Source organism: Vigna umbellata, chromosome 8, assembly GCF_029865625.1.
Source record: "Vigna umbellata cultivar VRB3 chromosome 8, Vumbellata_1.0, whole genome shotgun sequence".
NCBI classification, from domain to species: Eukaryota; Viridiplantae; Streptophyta; class Magnoliopsida; order Fabales; family Fabaceae; genus Vigna; species Vigna umbellata.
The window spans coordinates 7,315,172-7,330,967 of NC_142172.1; the positions used below are offsets into that span (position 1 = coordinate 7,315,172).

The 15,796-nt window shown below is 30.9% G+C and overlaps 1 protein-coding gene across 1 annotated transcript; it reads left to right on the forward strand.

The window, feature by feature from the left end:
• The first annotated feature begins 1,501 nt into the window (after nt 1-1,501).
• Nucleotides 1,502-12,133, forward strand: LOC124831747 (uncharacterized). Its single transcript, XM_047305828.2, has 19 exons — nt 1,502-2,055; nt 2,763-2,840; nt 2,965-3,169; nt 3,326-3,434; nt 6,828-6,926; nt 7,328-7,420; nt 7,530-7,611; nt 7,680-7,739; nt 7,837-7,889; nt 8,023-8,189; nt 8,753-8,963; nt 9,156-9,213; nt 9,401-9,457; nt 9,550-9,795; nt 10,702-10,766; nt 10,853-10,909; nt 10,993-11,086; nt 11,520-11,660; nt 11,848-12,133. Exons 1-19 carry the CDS (start codon nt 1,693-1,695, stop codon nt 11,950-11,952), a joined length of 2,343 nt encoding a protein of 780 aa, XP_047161784.1. The 5' UTR covers nt 1,502-1,692; the 3' UTR covers nt 11,953-12,133.
• Nucleotides 12,134-15,796: the final 3,663 nt, after the last annotated feature.

Genomic DNA, 15,796 nt, shown 5'->3' on the forward strand with positions numbered 1-15,796 from the left:
GAATACGTTATTTTTAGAACAAAACTTAATATTTAAGCTTATATTAAGTGATTAATGAATTATTAACTTTGATAAATTTGGAGATGAAAGAATTTAAGGATTCATCTGTTGATTTAAAATTTTGAAAGTTGGTAAAAAAGGCATTAAAGTTTTTTTTTTTAATTTAAGAAATTAGTTCCTCCACCCTCAATTGATTTTTTTTGAAGACTATTTATTCATATAACTTACAATTTTAAATATCATTGTGTAATAATTAATGATAAATTTTGAAATTAAATTAGTAATTAATAAATTTAGAAGTTACTTTGTTATTTCATTAATTTGAATAGCCACTTTAACTTACCATTATAATTTAGGGATTAAATTAGTATTTACCAAAAATAAATATAAAAAAACATTAAAAATATAGAAGTACACAAGCACCCTATTTCACAATAAAAAAATTAAGAAAAAAATTTAGAGATGACAAAATAATACAAACAATAAAATATCTTTAAATATTTTTGAATTAATTTTTTAATACTATTAATTTTTTTTTTTACTTTCAAATAAGTTACATATTTTTATATTTACAATAGACATAACTATTGTCCATTTAGAATATGTGACTGTTTGAGTGAAATCATTAATGTGTAACATATATTCTTAGTATAAAAAAATATTAAATTATAAATATCTGTTTGGATGAAAGAGTAATTTTTAAATAATAATCTGTTTAAAAAGTATCTCTAATTTTATTATCTTTAAGAAATTATGTTACTAATATTACTTAAAAATAACTTTATTATTATTATTTTTTTATCTTTGTAAAACACCTTAAATTAGAGTGATTATAATAATAATAATAATAATAATAATAATAATATTAATAATAATATTATTATTATTATTATGAATACTAGCAATCTTTTCCTAACAATATATTTATTATACAGATAACTTCATATAGATGTTAACCAATAAAATAATTTTAGTTCTTTTAATTAATTAATTAATTAATTGAAAGAAGTAAAATTAAAAAAAAACTTAATTTTAACTATTGTTTTTATATTTTATAAAATTCACAATTTTAATTACTAATTTTTTTACAATTTTAATATTGTAAGTTTTAATCATTATTTTGGTTATCATGTGTTATAAATCAATAATTTCTATTTCTATTTTTTTCTGCAATTTCATTACTTTGATATGTAATTATCCTTAATCGTTTTACACAATTGTAATACCTATTTTTAATTTGCATGTTAAAGTAAAAAGAAAAAAGAATAAGAGAAAATTTTTCCAATCTCAATATATGGTATCCCAAAATAATAAAAAAAATTTAATATTAAACAAAATTGCCTCTAATTAAAAATTTAAGAATTAAAATTTGCATTAAAAAAAATTCAAAGCTAATATTACAATTTTTTTTAAACATCCAGAACAAAAATTTGCAATCCCATACAGGAGGCACTTGGTAATTATATATATATTTTTTTGAAGTGGTAGTCACTCACTTGTTTCACTTGAGTAGAAGTAGAGGTATAGTGACTAGGTAAGTCAAATTGGTGGACCCCTCATTTCCAACCTTCTCCCATTCATCTTCCCAATCCATATCACTGCTATCTCCAAAACCCTACCCTTCCTCTTCTCTCTCCGATCGATTCCATGTTTTCTCCATTCTAATTCTTTCCATTTCCCTCCCTTTCCACCATGGATTCTGCTCCCAATCTTTCTCTTCATTCTCAAAACCACACCTCCACTCACTGCCGTGTCAAGGGCTTTCTCGTCTACACTCGCCGCAAACGTTTTCTTCATTCCGCCAATGATGCAGCCAAAAGACTCAAAACTGAAGAAATTAAAACAGAAGAATCTCATGATGAGGACTCCGTGTTCAAGCTCCCCAGAGTGGACTCTCGAGAGGACCCCAATTCTGCCGAGGAATTAATCAAGACTGAATTGAATATTCCACAGAAGAAGATTGTGGTGGTCAGTAAGAAACCCGTCACCGTCAAGGAGCTCTTTGAAACTGGTTTGCTAGAAGGCGTTCCGGTCGTTTACGTCGGTTGCAAGAAGGTCCATTTGCACTGCATTGCATTTTTTATTATTTTATTTGTATTCTCTCTTAACAATACAGGAGATTGTAGTGTGTAATGTGGCTTAGGACTAACTAATTTTAGTTTATGGATATGGTTTGTTAGGAGACAAAATCTAATCTGGTTTGACACCTCTGAAAAATCAAGGACATCTGATTTAGTTTGGCCGAGGTTAATATTGTCAATGTGATTAAGATTGATATATTATAATTATCCTTTTTCTTGTGAATTAGAAAAAAAAATATAAGGTGAAATAAGATGAGGGCCAAAAGTTATTATAGATTAAATTGCTGGTTTTGTTATTATATATGCACTAATCTTAAGTTTTACTTCTTATATTTTGAACTTAGTTGTACTGGGATAATATTTAATTCATTAATCTCTATATACTTTTTAAAAACATGGAGTATTTAAATCTTGGAATCAGACTAAAGATTATGTAAAATAGAAATCTAATGGGAATTAAAAAGAGGAAATACACTATATTATAGTCACACTTAAAAAGTGTCAATAATTCTCCTATCAAATTTTTTTCTTAATATGTTTATGTAAAGGCTTGAGATAATGCAATTTTATTTCAAAAAATTTTATCCTGTATTTTTGTTTTTGGCTAGTGGGTGACTAGTGGCCTATTTCGAAGTACAACTTTTGTGAATAAATATTCTCAATTTAATGTCAATATGACAGGATTCAACTTCGGAATTGCGGGGTGTAATTACTGATGGTGGGATCTTGTGCTCGTGCCGTCTGTGCAATGGATGTAGGGTAAGTTATCATTGTGATCTCTTATCTTTGGGTCATGAAGTCATGGATATCCACTACCCAATGGTTCCTTTGGGTTGAGACTACCCTTTCATTTGTCTTCCTTGTTCGTTTTCCCACCCCATAGGTTATTCCACCTTCCCAATTTGAGATTCATGCATGCAACATATATAAGAGGGCAGCACAATATATTTGCCTTGAAAATGGGAAGAGCTTGCTTGAACTATTGAGAGCATGCAGGGCAGCCCCGCTACATACTTTGGAGACGACCATTCAAAATTTTGTTAGTTCTCCACCTGAGGAAAAGTATTTTACTTGCAAAAGTTGCAGAGGTGAGAGCTTTGCTTTTATTATGCTTGCTGGTCAGTTGTCACCCAGATCATTGTTTGTGTTAAAATCATAAAACTAATGTTTATATAGTGTTTACTATATTTTAAGCCTTTTTGTTGATTGTGTTGAATGCTTATTGGTATTAATTAATTGCATAGGATGTTTTCCTGCTTCCAATGTGGAAAGAGTGGGCCTTTTGTGTCTATCATGTGTGGAATCAAGAAAATCTGAAAGCAGTTCTATTCATGCTGTTGGCAAAAGAGTCAGGTATTTGTTTTTCTGCCCGCTGACTAGGTTGAGATTTTGAAAATCCATGCAATATGATTATTTATTTACTTATTTATAAAGTTGGCAATGATTTGTGACTTACTACAACAATGGCTTTTGGATAATAGAAGTTAGTGTTTATTGAAACTCTACATTGATGATTTTGGCCCTTAGTGTCTACTTTAAAAGTTGGAAACAGAAATTCAACAAGTTATAAATTCAAGAATTGTGTGATGCAGTAGTCTCCTAAGAAGATATCATCGGAGGAAGCTGTTTTGGAATCGAGAGGTAGTGTTAACTTTGTTTGGGATTATTGGATGTGGGGTGTGTAAGAATGTTAGAGAGGTTTGGTCAAATAGTATTGGTTGAATATCAAAGTTTGGGCTATGTTATGGAATTTGATGATGGAATTGAATGTGTGCAAGATAATTTAGCCAAATCTCCCGTCAATGTGAGATCTCCAACAAATGAGAAATGCAAATTATAAGCTTTATGTGAATAGGGGAAGGGATCAAGAGATTTGAATCAAATGAAAAATGAAGGAAAGTTTTGGTTATAGATCAAGATATATGTAGAGAGATGAGAGGCTATTTTCCTAAGTTTTTCATCCGAGTGCAAGAATTAACATAAAATATGGAAGGAATAAAAAATCAAAAGCAACAAAAATTCCAAGTGAAAAAGTAGAATTTGACTTACTACTGTGGAATTTTAGTCAGATAGGTGAAAGAATCCCTTTAGAGTGTAGGTAATGGTACAATTTGATATAGCTTAAGTTGTCAACCTATTTGGGATGTGAGTACTTTTGCATACCTGGCCTTCTGAAATATATAATGTAAATTTGTTGGTCATGGTCGGTGATATTATTATTGAAATTTGAAAATGTGTAGATCAATGAGATCTTGAGATCGAAGAAATTGTCATATTTGTAGAGGCACTTTGGTTCCTGTATATGATTAAGAACAGAGATATTCAAAGTTTATAAATTTAGAGGGATAAAACCTATGAGTGACACCTTGAAATCATTGGAAGATGCGATAGAGCATAAATTAAGAGAAATAGGACTCTAGAGATGATTGAGTGCAAAGAGAAGGTTTTGGAACATTTTAAAGAGGTAACCAAATAAAGACAAATGATTTTTGCTGACCAGAAAAAAAGTATATATGATTGAGTGCTAAGAGAAGTGTTGTAGAAGGCTTTGAAAAAGTAGAACATACACTTATATCTGGGCTTTACAAGCCATGCACCATGAAATCATTATTAGTGTGAGAACTTCAATAGGTGTGACTAGGAACTATACCATAAGATAAGTTTCCAGGCTTAACCTTGAAACTTGTTTAGTCTATTCTTGAATATGTTTACGACGTTCTAAAGATTATCCTTAAATGTATGCCGGTTGCAAATGATATAGTTTTGATTAAGGTATCAAAAGAAGATAATAACACTAAACTTGAGCTTAAACATTGGAATCAAAGGGTTTTCACTTAAACATGGATAATTCAAAGTATATGCATTACTATTTTAATAAGAAACAAGGGAAATGACAATGGGTAAAAATTGGGGACAGTGTCTTACCATATATTTTTTTTAAGTATAAGAGATCAATATTGCAAGATGGTGGAGAAACTAACCAGTATGTTACATGTGTGATACTTGCTAAGTGATTAAAATTGAGAAAGATGTCACGGGTTATTTCTGATTGCGAATTACCTATCAAGTTCAAAGGGAAGTTTTATCATACTCCTGTATGACTAGGTATACGATCTTCATGAATATTGGGTTTTAAAGGGACAAGAGAACAAGATGGGAGTTGCAAAACTGAATTTGTTGAGATGAATGTATGACTGCACAAGAAATAGCAAGATAGATTGGATATGTGGGGAGATATTATGACATCTATAGAGGAAAAAATGACAAAAAAAATGGTTTAGATGATTTAGATACAAGAAGAGGTCCCTGGAAACATTAGCAAGGAGAGTAGATTGTTACATGGTTTTTAATCCTATGAAAAATGGTAAAGGGATACCGGAAAGAACATTATTAGGAAACTAGTTTTAAACCATGCCTCCACTGAGGTTGATGTTTGTTTGTGTCTATTAAAAGAGATTTATAGGTTGAAGAAAGAAACAATAAATATTTTTTAGTTTATAATTAAGTTTTGAAGAACCAACATGAAAAATGATTTATAGGTTTAAAAAGTCAATATATAAAAATGTAAAGAGTAGATTTTGTAAAAATACAAAGGATAAAACATGTGCAAAAATATAAAGTAGACTCTCATAAAATCCAAAGGATAGACTGTGGAGAAACATGTATAGTAGACACATTAAAATTATATTGAAAGGGACCTCAGGTTGAGTAATATTTCTGAGAATTTAGTTTTTAATTAATTTTTGTGATCCTTATGGCTGATTCACTTAGTGGGATTAAGCTATTGTTACAGCACAGAGTGTTCATTTTATAGTTTTGTTACAATTTTACAATTGCTACCTATCTGATATGACCGTTGCAAGAATTATTATAAAAGAAAATGCAGCATGTAACTTTTACAATGACAAATAAAGAAAAGAGAAAGCTCTCAAGTTGGTCCTCCAATTGTAGATGCATCACCACCACTGTATCTTCCAAAACTATGATGCAAAACAGTAATTAGTTCCCCAAAAACTTAAAATATCATTATATTAATTTTCCAAAATATAATTTTCTATCAGATTTGTTGCTCAAAAAATTTAAACTATCACTGTATTGATCTTTATGGTGAATTAAAGTAGTGATAAAAGGAAATTTTCTGAAGGCTAATATAGTAGCAGATCTAATCTTGGATTGACTAATTTGGCAAGAATCTTTTGATGACAAATTGTTGACGAAAGTGAAATTTATGGGAATAGGTTGACAACCTATTTTTGTGAAGACTAATGTAATGTGGGGACATAATTTCAGAACAATAAATTTAGTGTTTTTACAAAAGAAGATACGAGTCATCTCGCCTATGACTGTTTTTATTTATTTAATTTAGCTTTTCTTGAATGGATAAGGTTTTGCGAGACTGTTCACTTGTTTATTTTATTTTAACTGCTTAACAATCAGTCAAATAATATCATCTTACTAGAAGGCTCTTCATAAAATAATTTCTTCTTATCATAAAACAGAAAAGTCATGCATTTTCTTGATTTTGGAAAGGCATGTTACAATTTTAGCATCCTGAAATTAATAGACACAGATTGGGACGGCTTAGAAACTTTACTACTTTTGTTGTGGGTTAGAGTAGAACTAGATATATTTCCTAGCTTTAAATGAATGCAAAATAGGTGCAAAATGTTGTGTTAGGTGCACTGTTAAGATTTTGATTCTCCCTCTGGCTTTCTTTTCTTTAATTATTGTATTACACTATTTCAGGTCCCCTCGGCCAGTATTATTCTCCCGTTCATGTTCTTGTTGTAGTTCTGAATTATGTATTTCTCCTCAAACTAAGAGACACTGGAAGACAAGAACAAAGTTGGTATTTATATCTATTTCATTTGTACGGTATATGTCATAAATTTGAAAAGCTGTTCTGAAACAATTTTGCATGAACTAATAAACTCTGGTTACATAGTTTTGAACTTAAGGAATTTCATAAAAGAAATTTCTTTTGAATTAGTCAACTGTTTTCTTGCTGCTGTTTATATATTTTTAACTTACATGCTCTTGAATGTGTTACATGTTAATCAAAACTGGTTAGAAGCTCAAAGTTTTCAAAGACTTCTTTTGTGCCTATTGTATTGCACAAGAAAATCTTGTTCAGGGTGGAGAGATTTTTAATCATCCTTGATATTAGTAGGATGACGTAGTTGCATGTTAAATTTTATAATCAAGGACGTTCTCCCATTTTTATTGTAATCACTTGTTATTACTAGATCATCAAAACTATCATTAAAGTTGAAGACTGCTCCGATTACTTCAAAGTGTTTATCTCCACAACATAAAAATCAGTGGAGGATCTCTAAAAGGTTAGTTCCTTTCTGTTCCTTTTGTGTGTATATATTACCTGTACCTTTTTCTCAAATATTCCTTACTGATGATAGTAAATGTCTTTTCATCCAATATATTATTCTTTAGGTATCAGCGAATACATAAATTGATTTTTGAAGAGGATGGATTGCCTAATGGGGCTGAAGTAGCTTATTATGCACGTGGACAGGTAGTTCATGCGTGAATTTCTTTATTGAAATTCTGTTGCCCCGTTAACTGTTTCATTCTGGTTGGCAGAAACTGCTTGAGGGTATCAAAACACGCTATGGAATTGTCTGTCGATGCTGCAACACTGAGGCATATTTTCTTGTCTTGTATCTTTGTGGGCACACCCCAGTAATTTCTAATTTGTATAGATAATACTTTCAAATTTCATTTGTTAAATGATATGCAGATCAGCCCCTCACAGTTTGAAGTCCATGCAGGCTGGGCTTCTCGCAGGAAACCGTGAGTTTTCTTCTTGTCAAGTTCCAGGAAGGGGTTATGTTGTGAATTTATTACTGTGGGATGAATATTCACAGGTTTTTTTGAATTGCTTGTACCTATGAATTTTAGTGGCAGTATAATGTTTTTTTGGCAGTTATGCATACATCTACACATCGAATGGGGTTTCACTCCATGAGTTAGCTATATTTCTCTCGAAAGATCACAAATGCACTACAAAGCAGAATGATTATGCATGTGTAGTTTGTTGGGATGGTGGAAACCTGTTGCTCTGTGATGGATGTCCAAGGGCCTTTCATAAAGGTCAGATTTAAATGACAAAAAGAGTTGATAGAAAAATTATCTAATTTTTATTGTTTGACATCATTCCCTCCTGCATTCCTCCAATTTTATACCCTCTTCCTATTCTCATGTCGAATTTTCTATTTGCATATTTCTTTAATGAAAGTCTTGTGACACTCTTCCAGAAAATTTTTAGATTACTAAAATGAATATTATGAACTAAAAGTAATGATTTTAAATTTTGGAGTAACAAAAATCAAAGAATTTTTTTTTATGAGAACTAAAATTAAAATTCACTCATTTTAGAAGAATGATAATCGGTTATTTTAAAATTTAGAGAGACAATTTTTTGTAGGAAAAGAAATCAAAACTCTGATTTTATAGGGACTAACCATATATAAGCCAATTATTGAACTTCAATTAAATACTAGATGAATTTTTGTGTTCGTTACTGCTTACATTTTTGTTTCATGATTTACTTATTTGTGAGCAGCAGTTATGAAGAATATTATTTCTCTTTCATAAATTACCACAGCACCACATTGTATATGCATTTATCTGTGATTATGTTTGGAAATGTACAGAATGTGCATCTGTATCAAGCATTCCCCGGGGTGAGTGGTACTGTCAAATTTGTCAACACACATTTCTCAGAGAAAGGCCTGTGTTATACAATGCTGATGCTGTGGCAGCTGGAAGGGTAGAAGGTGTTGATCCCATTGAGGAGATTGCCAAGAGATGCATTCGCATAGTAAAAGACATAGGAGCTGAGATTGGTGGATGTGTTTTATGCAGGTGATATTTGTATAGTATTAAAATGGATTAGAACATAGAAGCAATATATGGAATTCACCTGGCTGTCACCTATCATTGTATTTCTTAAAATTAGAAAGGGTCATCATACTTTTACTTTGGGATTCAAGTTCAATCATTAATTGCTGCAATAGATTCGTGATTTTCTGCCTTTTAAGAGAAAATTTTGTGCAGGAGTTCTGATTTCAGCAGATCAGGATTTGGTCCTCGTACAATTATAATCTGTGATCAGGTATGCATTGTAGTCCATTTTATTTTGATAACCCAGTCTTTTAACGTGTTAAGTCATGTTTTCAAGTTTGAAGAAGAGTATGATCAACATTGATTTATGCTGGGTTCTTCAAGTGGTTGATTTGATTATTCTGAACTAACTTAATGTTGGTTTTCATAAAATCCCTTCCTCCCCTACTTGTTTGTAGTGTGAAAAGGAATATCATGTTGGTTGCTTGCGGGATCGTAAGATGGCATTTCTGAAGGTAGTTAACACATTGACATCTCTTTATGCGTGGATACATTTTGGACACCAACTTTAGCCCGTTGGACTTAATACATGTGTAACAAATCACAGGAGTTACCAGAAGGGGATTGGCTTTGTTGCAACGATTGCACCAGAATACATACTACTTTGGAGAATCTCCTGGTTACGGGGGCTGAGAGACTCCCTGAATCTCTTTTGGATGTTATAAAGAAGAAGCATGTAGAAAGAGGTTTAGAACCCCTTAATGAGATTGATGTAAGATGGAAACTTCTTAATGGAAAAGTTGCGTCTCCTGAAACTAGGCCATTGCTTTTGGAGGCAGTGGCCATGTTTAATGTAAGTTCTGTCTGTCTGTATGAGTTGCTTCATCACCATCATCATCATCATATCATTTGTAAGAGTTGCTTCACTATCATCGTCATGGTCATATCATTTTCTTCATCACTATTGTTATATCCTTCCACTTATTTGGGTTTATGAAGGTGATAAGTTGATGATCTTGTTTGTTCTCCAATTGGGTTGAGCTGCTTTGCATTTTTATTATTTATGGCATTTTCTTCTTTTACTAAATTGATTCTTCTTCATCACATGACTTCAGGGTGTGATTACAGTTGTTGATGCGTGTAAATCCGTTTGTAGGCAGGGTGGAAAAGTTTTGCCTTCAGCATAAGTGCATGTACATGAATTAATGAGTTTATAGTAATTTCCATCCTGCCAAAGTTTCTGACAGATTTGTTTATGATTGTCAGACTTGGCTCTCTTACACCATTTCAATCACTTTACCTAGAAAGTGAAATTTTTATCAATTAAACAATTGAATCATGATTATATATTTATCATAACTGTTTGTATTAAATCTTGTAAAAAATAAAATATAATCAAACTGTTCTTGTTCTCGTAAATTTCAAAAAGGAAAAAAAAATAGGTTAAATTTGATATCTATCAGTAAGCTATAAAATTTTTGTATTAATATGATAAAAAGATTTCACTCCACTAGTAGGTTTTAAAATAAATTTATCCAATTATAGATGTCGTTGTCCTAGTGGTGCTATGCAGTGCTTAGATATACAGGGGAGTGATTATGAAGTCCGTCACAGTCTGCTGTCTCACTCCTTGTGAGAAACTCCCAAATAGGGCATCTTTATTTTTCATTGGGGAAACCTGTTGAGTTTTTCATAAGATTATTAGAAAACTCAAAACAGTTGTTGGAATTTGATCTTTAGACGCTCTTGCATATTTCAGGAATGCTTTGATCCTATAGTTGATCCAGCTGCTGGACGTGACCTCATTCCTGCCATGGTTTATGGGTAAAATCGTAGTAGAACATTTGTTTACTTTTTAATGTTCTCTTCAATTTTTTTCCTCGTCTCACTAACTTCTCATTCACATACAGAAGGAATTTGCAGACTCAAGATTTTGGAGGAATGTATTGTGCATTATTGATCGTCAAGTAAGACGTGGCTGTATTTAGAAGCTATTATTTCAAATGTTTCTTTTATAGCTGTTCATACTTTGTGTCCTTTGACATTGAAGTTCATCGGTGGTATCTGCGGGCATGCTTCGAATTTTTGGTGAGGACATTGCCGAACTCCCCATAGTTGCAACAAGATATAAGAACCGTGGGAAGGTGCGAGACCATGCTACTAACTTGATTGGCATTTCTTGGGATACCACTATGTCTCACCAGCCTCCAACCTCATTTTCTTCTAAAATATTCCTGTGTGGATTTAAAAGCTACTATTTCTGCAAATGTTTGGTTTGCCAAGCCTCCAATTAGTGCTTCACAAACTGAGCTATATCTCACGTGTTCCCTTTTGATGTGTTAATTGACAATAGATGTAGTTCTGTATCTGCACCACTACGCATTTTTTCTAAACTAGGTTCTGTCTTGCTTGCTTCATAATTTCTTCTTGGAGCTAGGTCTGAAATTTTGATATATTGTTCTGTAATGATGATTTAATTAGTGGGATAACCAGATAATGCTTCTGTTTTGTTATGTTATGATCACTTTTTCCTATGTCTTGATAGTGCACTACTTATAAATTAACTTACACTTACAGGGCTACTTCCAAACACTTTTCTCGTGCATTGAGAGGCTGCTGGCTTTCTTGAAAGTGAAAAATCTTGTGCTACCGGCTGCTGAAGAAGCAGAATCTATATGGACAGAAAAATTCGGATTTAGCAAGATGAAACCCGATGAGGTATATGTTTCCCTCAACTACATACAGGCTAGGAGCTAAGTTAACATTTTGCCACTTCATTCTTGCCTTTTTTCTTGTTTTACTTTGATCTACAACTGTGTTTCTTGTGGTTGATAATTTAGCTAGCTGCATTAATGATGACAAGACTCACCCCGGCTAATGATCGAAGTTTCATTTTATGTTGCAGCTTACCAACTATAGAATGAACTGCCATCAGATCATGGCATTTAAGGGGACTATAATGCTTCATAAAACGGTACCTCGATGTCGTGTCATCAATACTCAATCATGAGAAATCCATATTCAAGAAAGCCTATCGTGAAAAGGGAAAACCCTACCTTTCTCGTTTCCATTTTTTTTTTCATTCACTTGTTCTGTATATGTATCGACGTTAGGTTATTTGTAGCCATTCGTGAGCCTATACATCATATTCGTTTAACGTTTATAATGCCATTTCCTATTTTTAAGTTTTAGTTACACTCTTGAGCATACTCGAATTCTTGATTTTGGACATGTGCTTTGCTGCCGGTATGATTCAATGCTGATTTACATAAATGAGCTGTTGCTAGAAATATTTTCTTTGACAATTTCGTAACACTTAACGTGTTTGAATGTACAAGAAATATTAGGAAAACATTCTATAAAATATTTTTTATTATTGAGTATTTATTTGAGATTGAAAATTTGAATTTTTTACTTATTCAACAGAGTACAGAATTTTTGTATTTTTTAACAAATAATTAAGTAACATCAGAAAAGAATGGGTTAAATCCAACATTCCCCTGCAGATCAAGTCACCACAAGAAAGTATAAGGTCTAAACCAGGTTATTGATTTATTTTAAACTCGCTATATTTATTGTATTATTATTATATTAAACTAGTGAAAATACATTTATTTATAACTTACTAGAATTTTTTTTATGTTTAATATTTTCTGATTTTATTAAAAAAGTAAAAAAAACTTTTTAGATATTTTAATAAATAGAATGATTTCGTCCATTGTCAACAATGCTTGTTTTGTTTTGAAGTTTAATAAAACATTTACATGAAAGCTAAATGCAACATATTAAAATTATCCTGAATGATGTAAATTACTTAAATAAGTAGTGTTCAAACAATAGTATACATACCATACCTAAACACTTACAACCGTTTAACACTTTAAAGCATGCATGTTCTAGTATTTCTTTGTGTGTTGTATTGTGTTCTTTTTTTCTGTGCAAATCATTACCTTTATTCAAAAGTTTGCTCAAGATCAAAATTACGTTAAGAGATAGGAAGATATTCAAAAAATGCTTCCTTCATGTTTTCTGTTGGGTCTTTTCGTACATACAACACATTTACTCTACTAAGATGCAACACAGCTTTTGACTCAGTATGATAAATACTACACCTCTAGAAGAAGATCAAAGCTTAAAGTAATATATCTTTTTCGAAGAAGTTTATATAAAAAATATTGCATGAAGATAAGAGAACAAGAATTATTATTGTTGAATACACTCTTGCTGCCTCTCTCTTTAAAGCTCCGTCTCTTAAACTTGTTCTCTAAAAAGAAAAGTTCTTTACAAGCTTTCAAAATTCTAATGTATTGATTTCAAATCCTCTCTACTAAAGTTACATATTCTGTTCTTTTAATATTTGTAAAACATTTTGTTGTTTGTCCTCAGAAGTGAAGTAAAACACTTGTAAGGTTAACTGAGTGGAGTTAGACCATCTAGTAAGTTAGACTAGTTGATAATAGAAGTGGTTATACTCGTTCTAACTAATGGGTTAGTTGTATACCAAGAGTGATTAAATTTGTTGTAATCCTTTGTGATTAGTGGAATCCCTTAAAGGTATTTAAAGGAAATCTAGACGTAGCTTAGTTTGAAGCGAACTAGTATAAAAACAAGTATGCCTTAGTGTTTTTGTTTCTCAAAAGTTTCTCCTAAATGCTATTTTATAAACTTAAGTGTTTAACAATTTTTGTAGACCATCTAACCCTTACAAAGGAAATGAAACACTGATTTGAGAAAAATTTAAAAGCTCTAAGCAAACCTTGCCTATCTTTCTAGAGTTTTTCTATGTTACAATCAGCCTAGAAGTTTTTCTACTTTGTAACAGCAATTCCACTATTATAGTATTTTTAGCGAATAATACAAAAAAGATAATAGAATAATCAATTTTAAAAAATAATGAAATAGTTCCTTCATATTTATAGAGATAGGATACAATTTACTTGGATACAATAAATATTACTTGGGTTGATTTAAAGATACTTTTCTTTTTTCCTTTCCACGTACTATGGGAAAGAAGTAAACTATAGGATACTAAAAATTTAGTTAAGGAATTAAAGTAACCTTTTTGTTTTCTATTTGAATTTTTTTATATTTTGAAATTATTAATGAAATTATTCCATTTAAATTAATATTAATTGTATTGTATGACTGTCCTGTCAGCTACAGACGAGATGGTCAGCCTTTACTTGGATCCATCTGAGTTAACCCTAAGACCGGACAGTCACGGAAGTGAACTGATTAGTCATGAGTCAGAACAATTAATCTTATTGTTGACCAATTTAGAGGTAAAGTGTGATTACCCATAGTTGAATTGTAATTAAGCTAGTGTTAATCAAAAGTCCACTCTAAAACCTATAAATACATATTTGATGTAAGGGGTAGGTAATTTGTATTTACTCCGCTGTTACTATATGATCTGTCATTGTTAAGTTAACTTTGGTATAAGAGCACCTTTTGTAGGTACCCTTCGAATGATTTGGATGAGTGGTTTGGACGAGCAATAACATCAAAACTTGGACTTCAAGACAACTTTAGGACCCTAGATGACTCACCAAGCCTTCGATCGTTAATCTCAACCCTACATCCCAAAACATTAATTATTTGAGTTCAAATACAAGATATATCTTAGTTCTATTATACTATAGTAATGTAAACTTGTGTATTCACTTTTATTAATTATAAAAATAATAAATTTGGATAGCTTTTATTTATTTTATAAGTAATTTCATTATAGATAGTTTTTATTTATTTTATAGATAATTTTTATTTATTTTGTAGATAATATTTTTATTATAAATTGTTATTTCAATTTAAAAAATAGAGGTTGTGTAAAACCCAGGAAAATTCAATGTAATATAAGGATGATGTAACCTTGCTAAGTGTTTTTTAATAAGCAAGAGTATGTTATTCACAAGTATTGTGTAACTCATTTGGTGAAAATCCTTTGTTAGGCTAATGGTCCTGTGTTCAAATATTGAGGAGTGTCTAAAATGTTTCGTTTGATCTCCACAATAATTTAATATATCTTGAAGATATTGGATTATTTAGAAGACAATAGGAGGAAATTACATTATCAGAAAGAATATTATATTAACAAAAAAACTCAAAACAAAGCCCAAGTCAATTTCTTCTCTCTCTCTTCTCTCATGTTCTCTACCTTATCTTCTTATATTTTTTATGTTATTTTCACATTCCACGTGTTAAGCCTCTAGAGTTGATTCTGCTATAATTTTTTAACTAGATTATGAGGTTAGATGAATAAATTTGTTTGTTCTTTTGATTCTTGTTGTGGTTTATTTTTATCTATGTCCTTTGTTACTTAAGCAAGTAAAAGTAATGATTTTTACAATATAGCAAGTTAGCATGGTGTTAAACCTACATAACAGATCAATCCTATGAGTCTAAGAGTTTCTAATTTTAATTGAAAATTTAATTTGATTAAAGTTAAGAACTTTCATGTGATTGAATGAATTTTTGCCAATAATTGAGAATTTACTTTGACTAAAGGTGAAAACTTTAACAAGAATTAATCAAGAGTGTACTTTGGTTAATTAACTTTTTACTTGATAAAAGAGGTAAAAGAATAGACATGATTAGGCACAGTATTATTTAATTGAGAATGTACTTTGGTTAAATTTACAATACAAAGTTCTTGTTTTTAATTGAGAATGTACTGTGGGTAATAGTCAGAATGCTAACAAATTAATTGAGAATTTACGTTGATTAATCTGAAAATATAAGACAATAATTAATTGACTAATAATGTTTAGATAACCAATGATGAATCCTATTTTGAAAAAGTGGTGAAATCAACCTATTTTCTTTATCATTGTTTTTATTTTTTTAAATCTTTTTAT

Excerpts from the sequence above, each read along its gene's own strand:
- LOC124831747 (XM_047305828.2), top strand. The coding sequence starts at position 1,693 with ATGGATTCTGCTCCCAATCTTTCTCTTCATTCTCAAAACCACACCTCC. Across the intron at positions 9,214-9,400 it reads CAATTATAATCTGTGATCAG|TGTGAAAAGGAATATCATGT; the intron begins GTATGCATTGTA and ends ACTTGTTTGTAG. Across the intron at positions 11,661-11,847 it reads GCAAGATGAAACCCGATGAG|CTTACCAACTATAGAATGAA; the intron begins GTATATGTTTCC and ends TTTATGTTGCAG.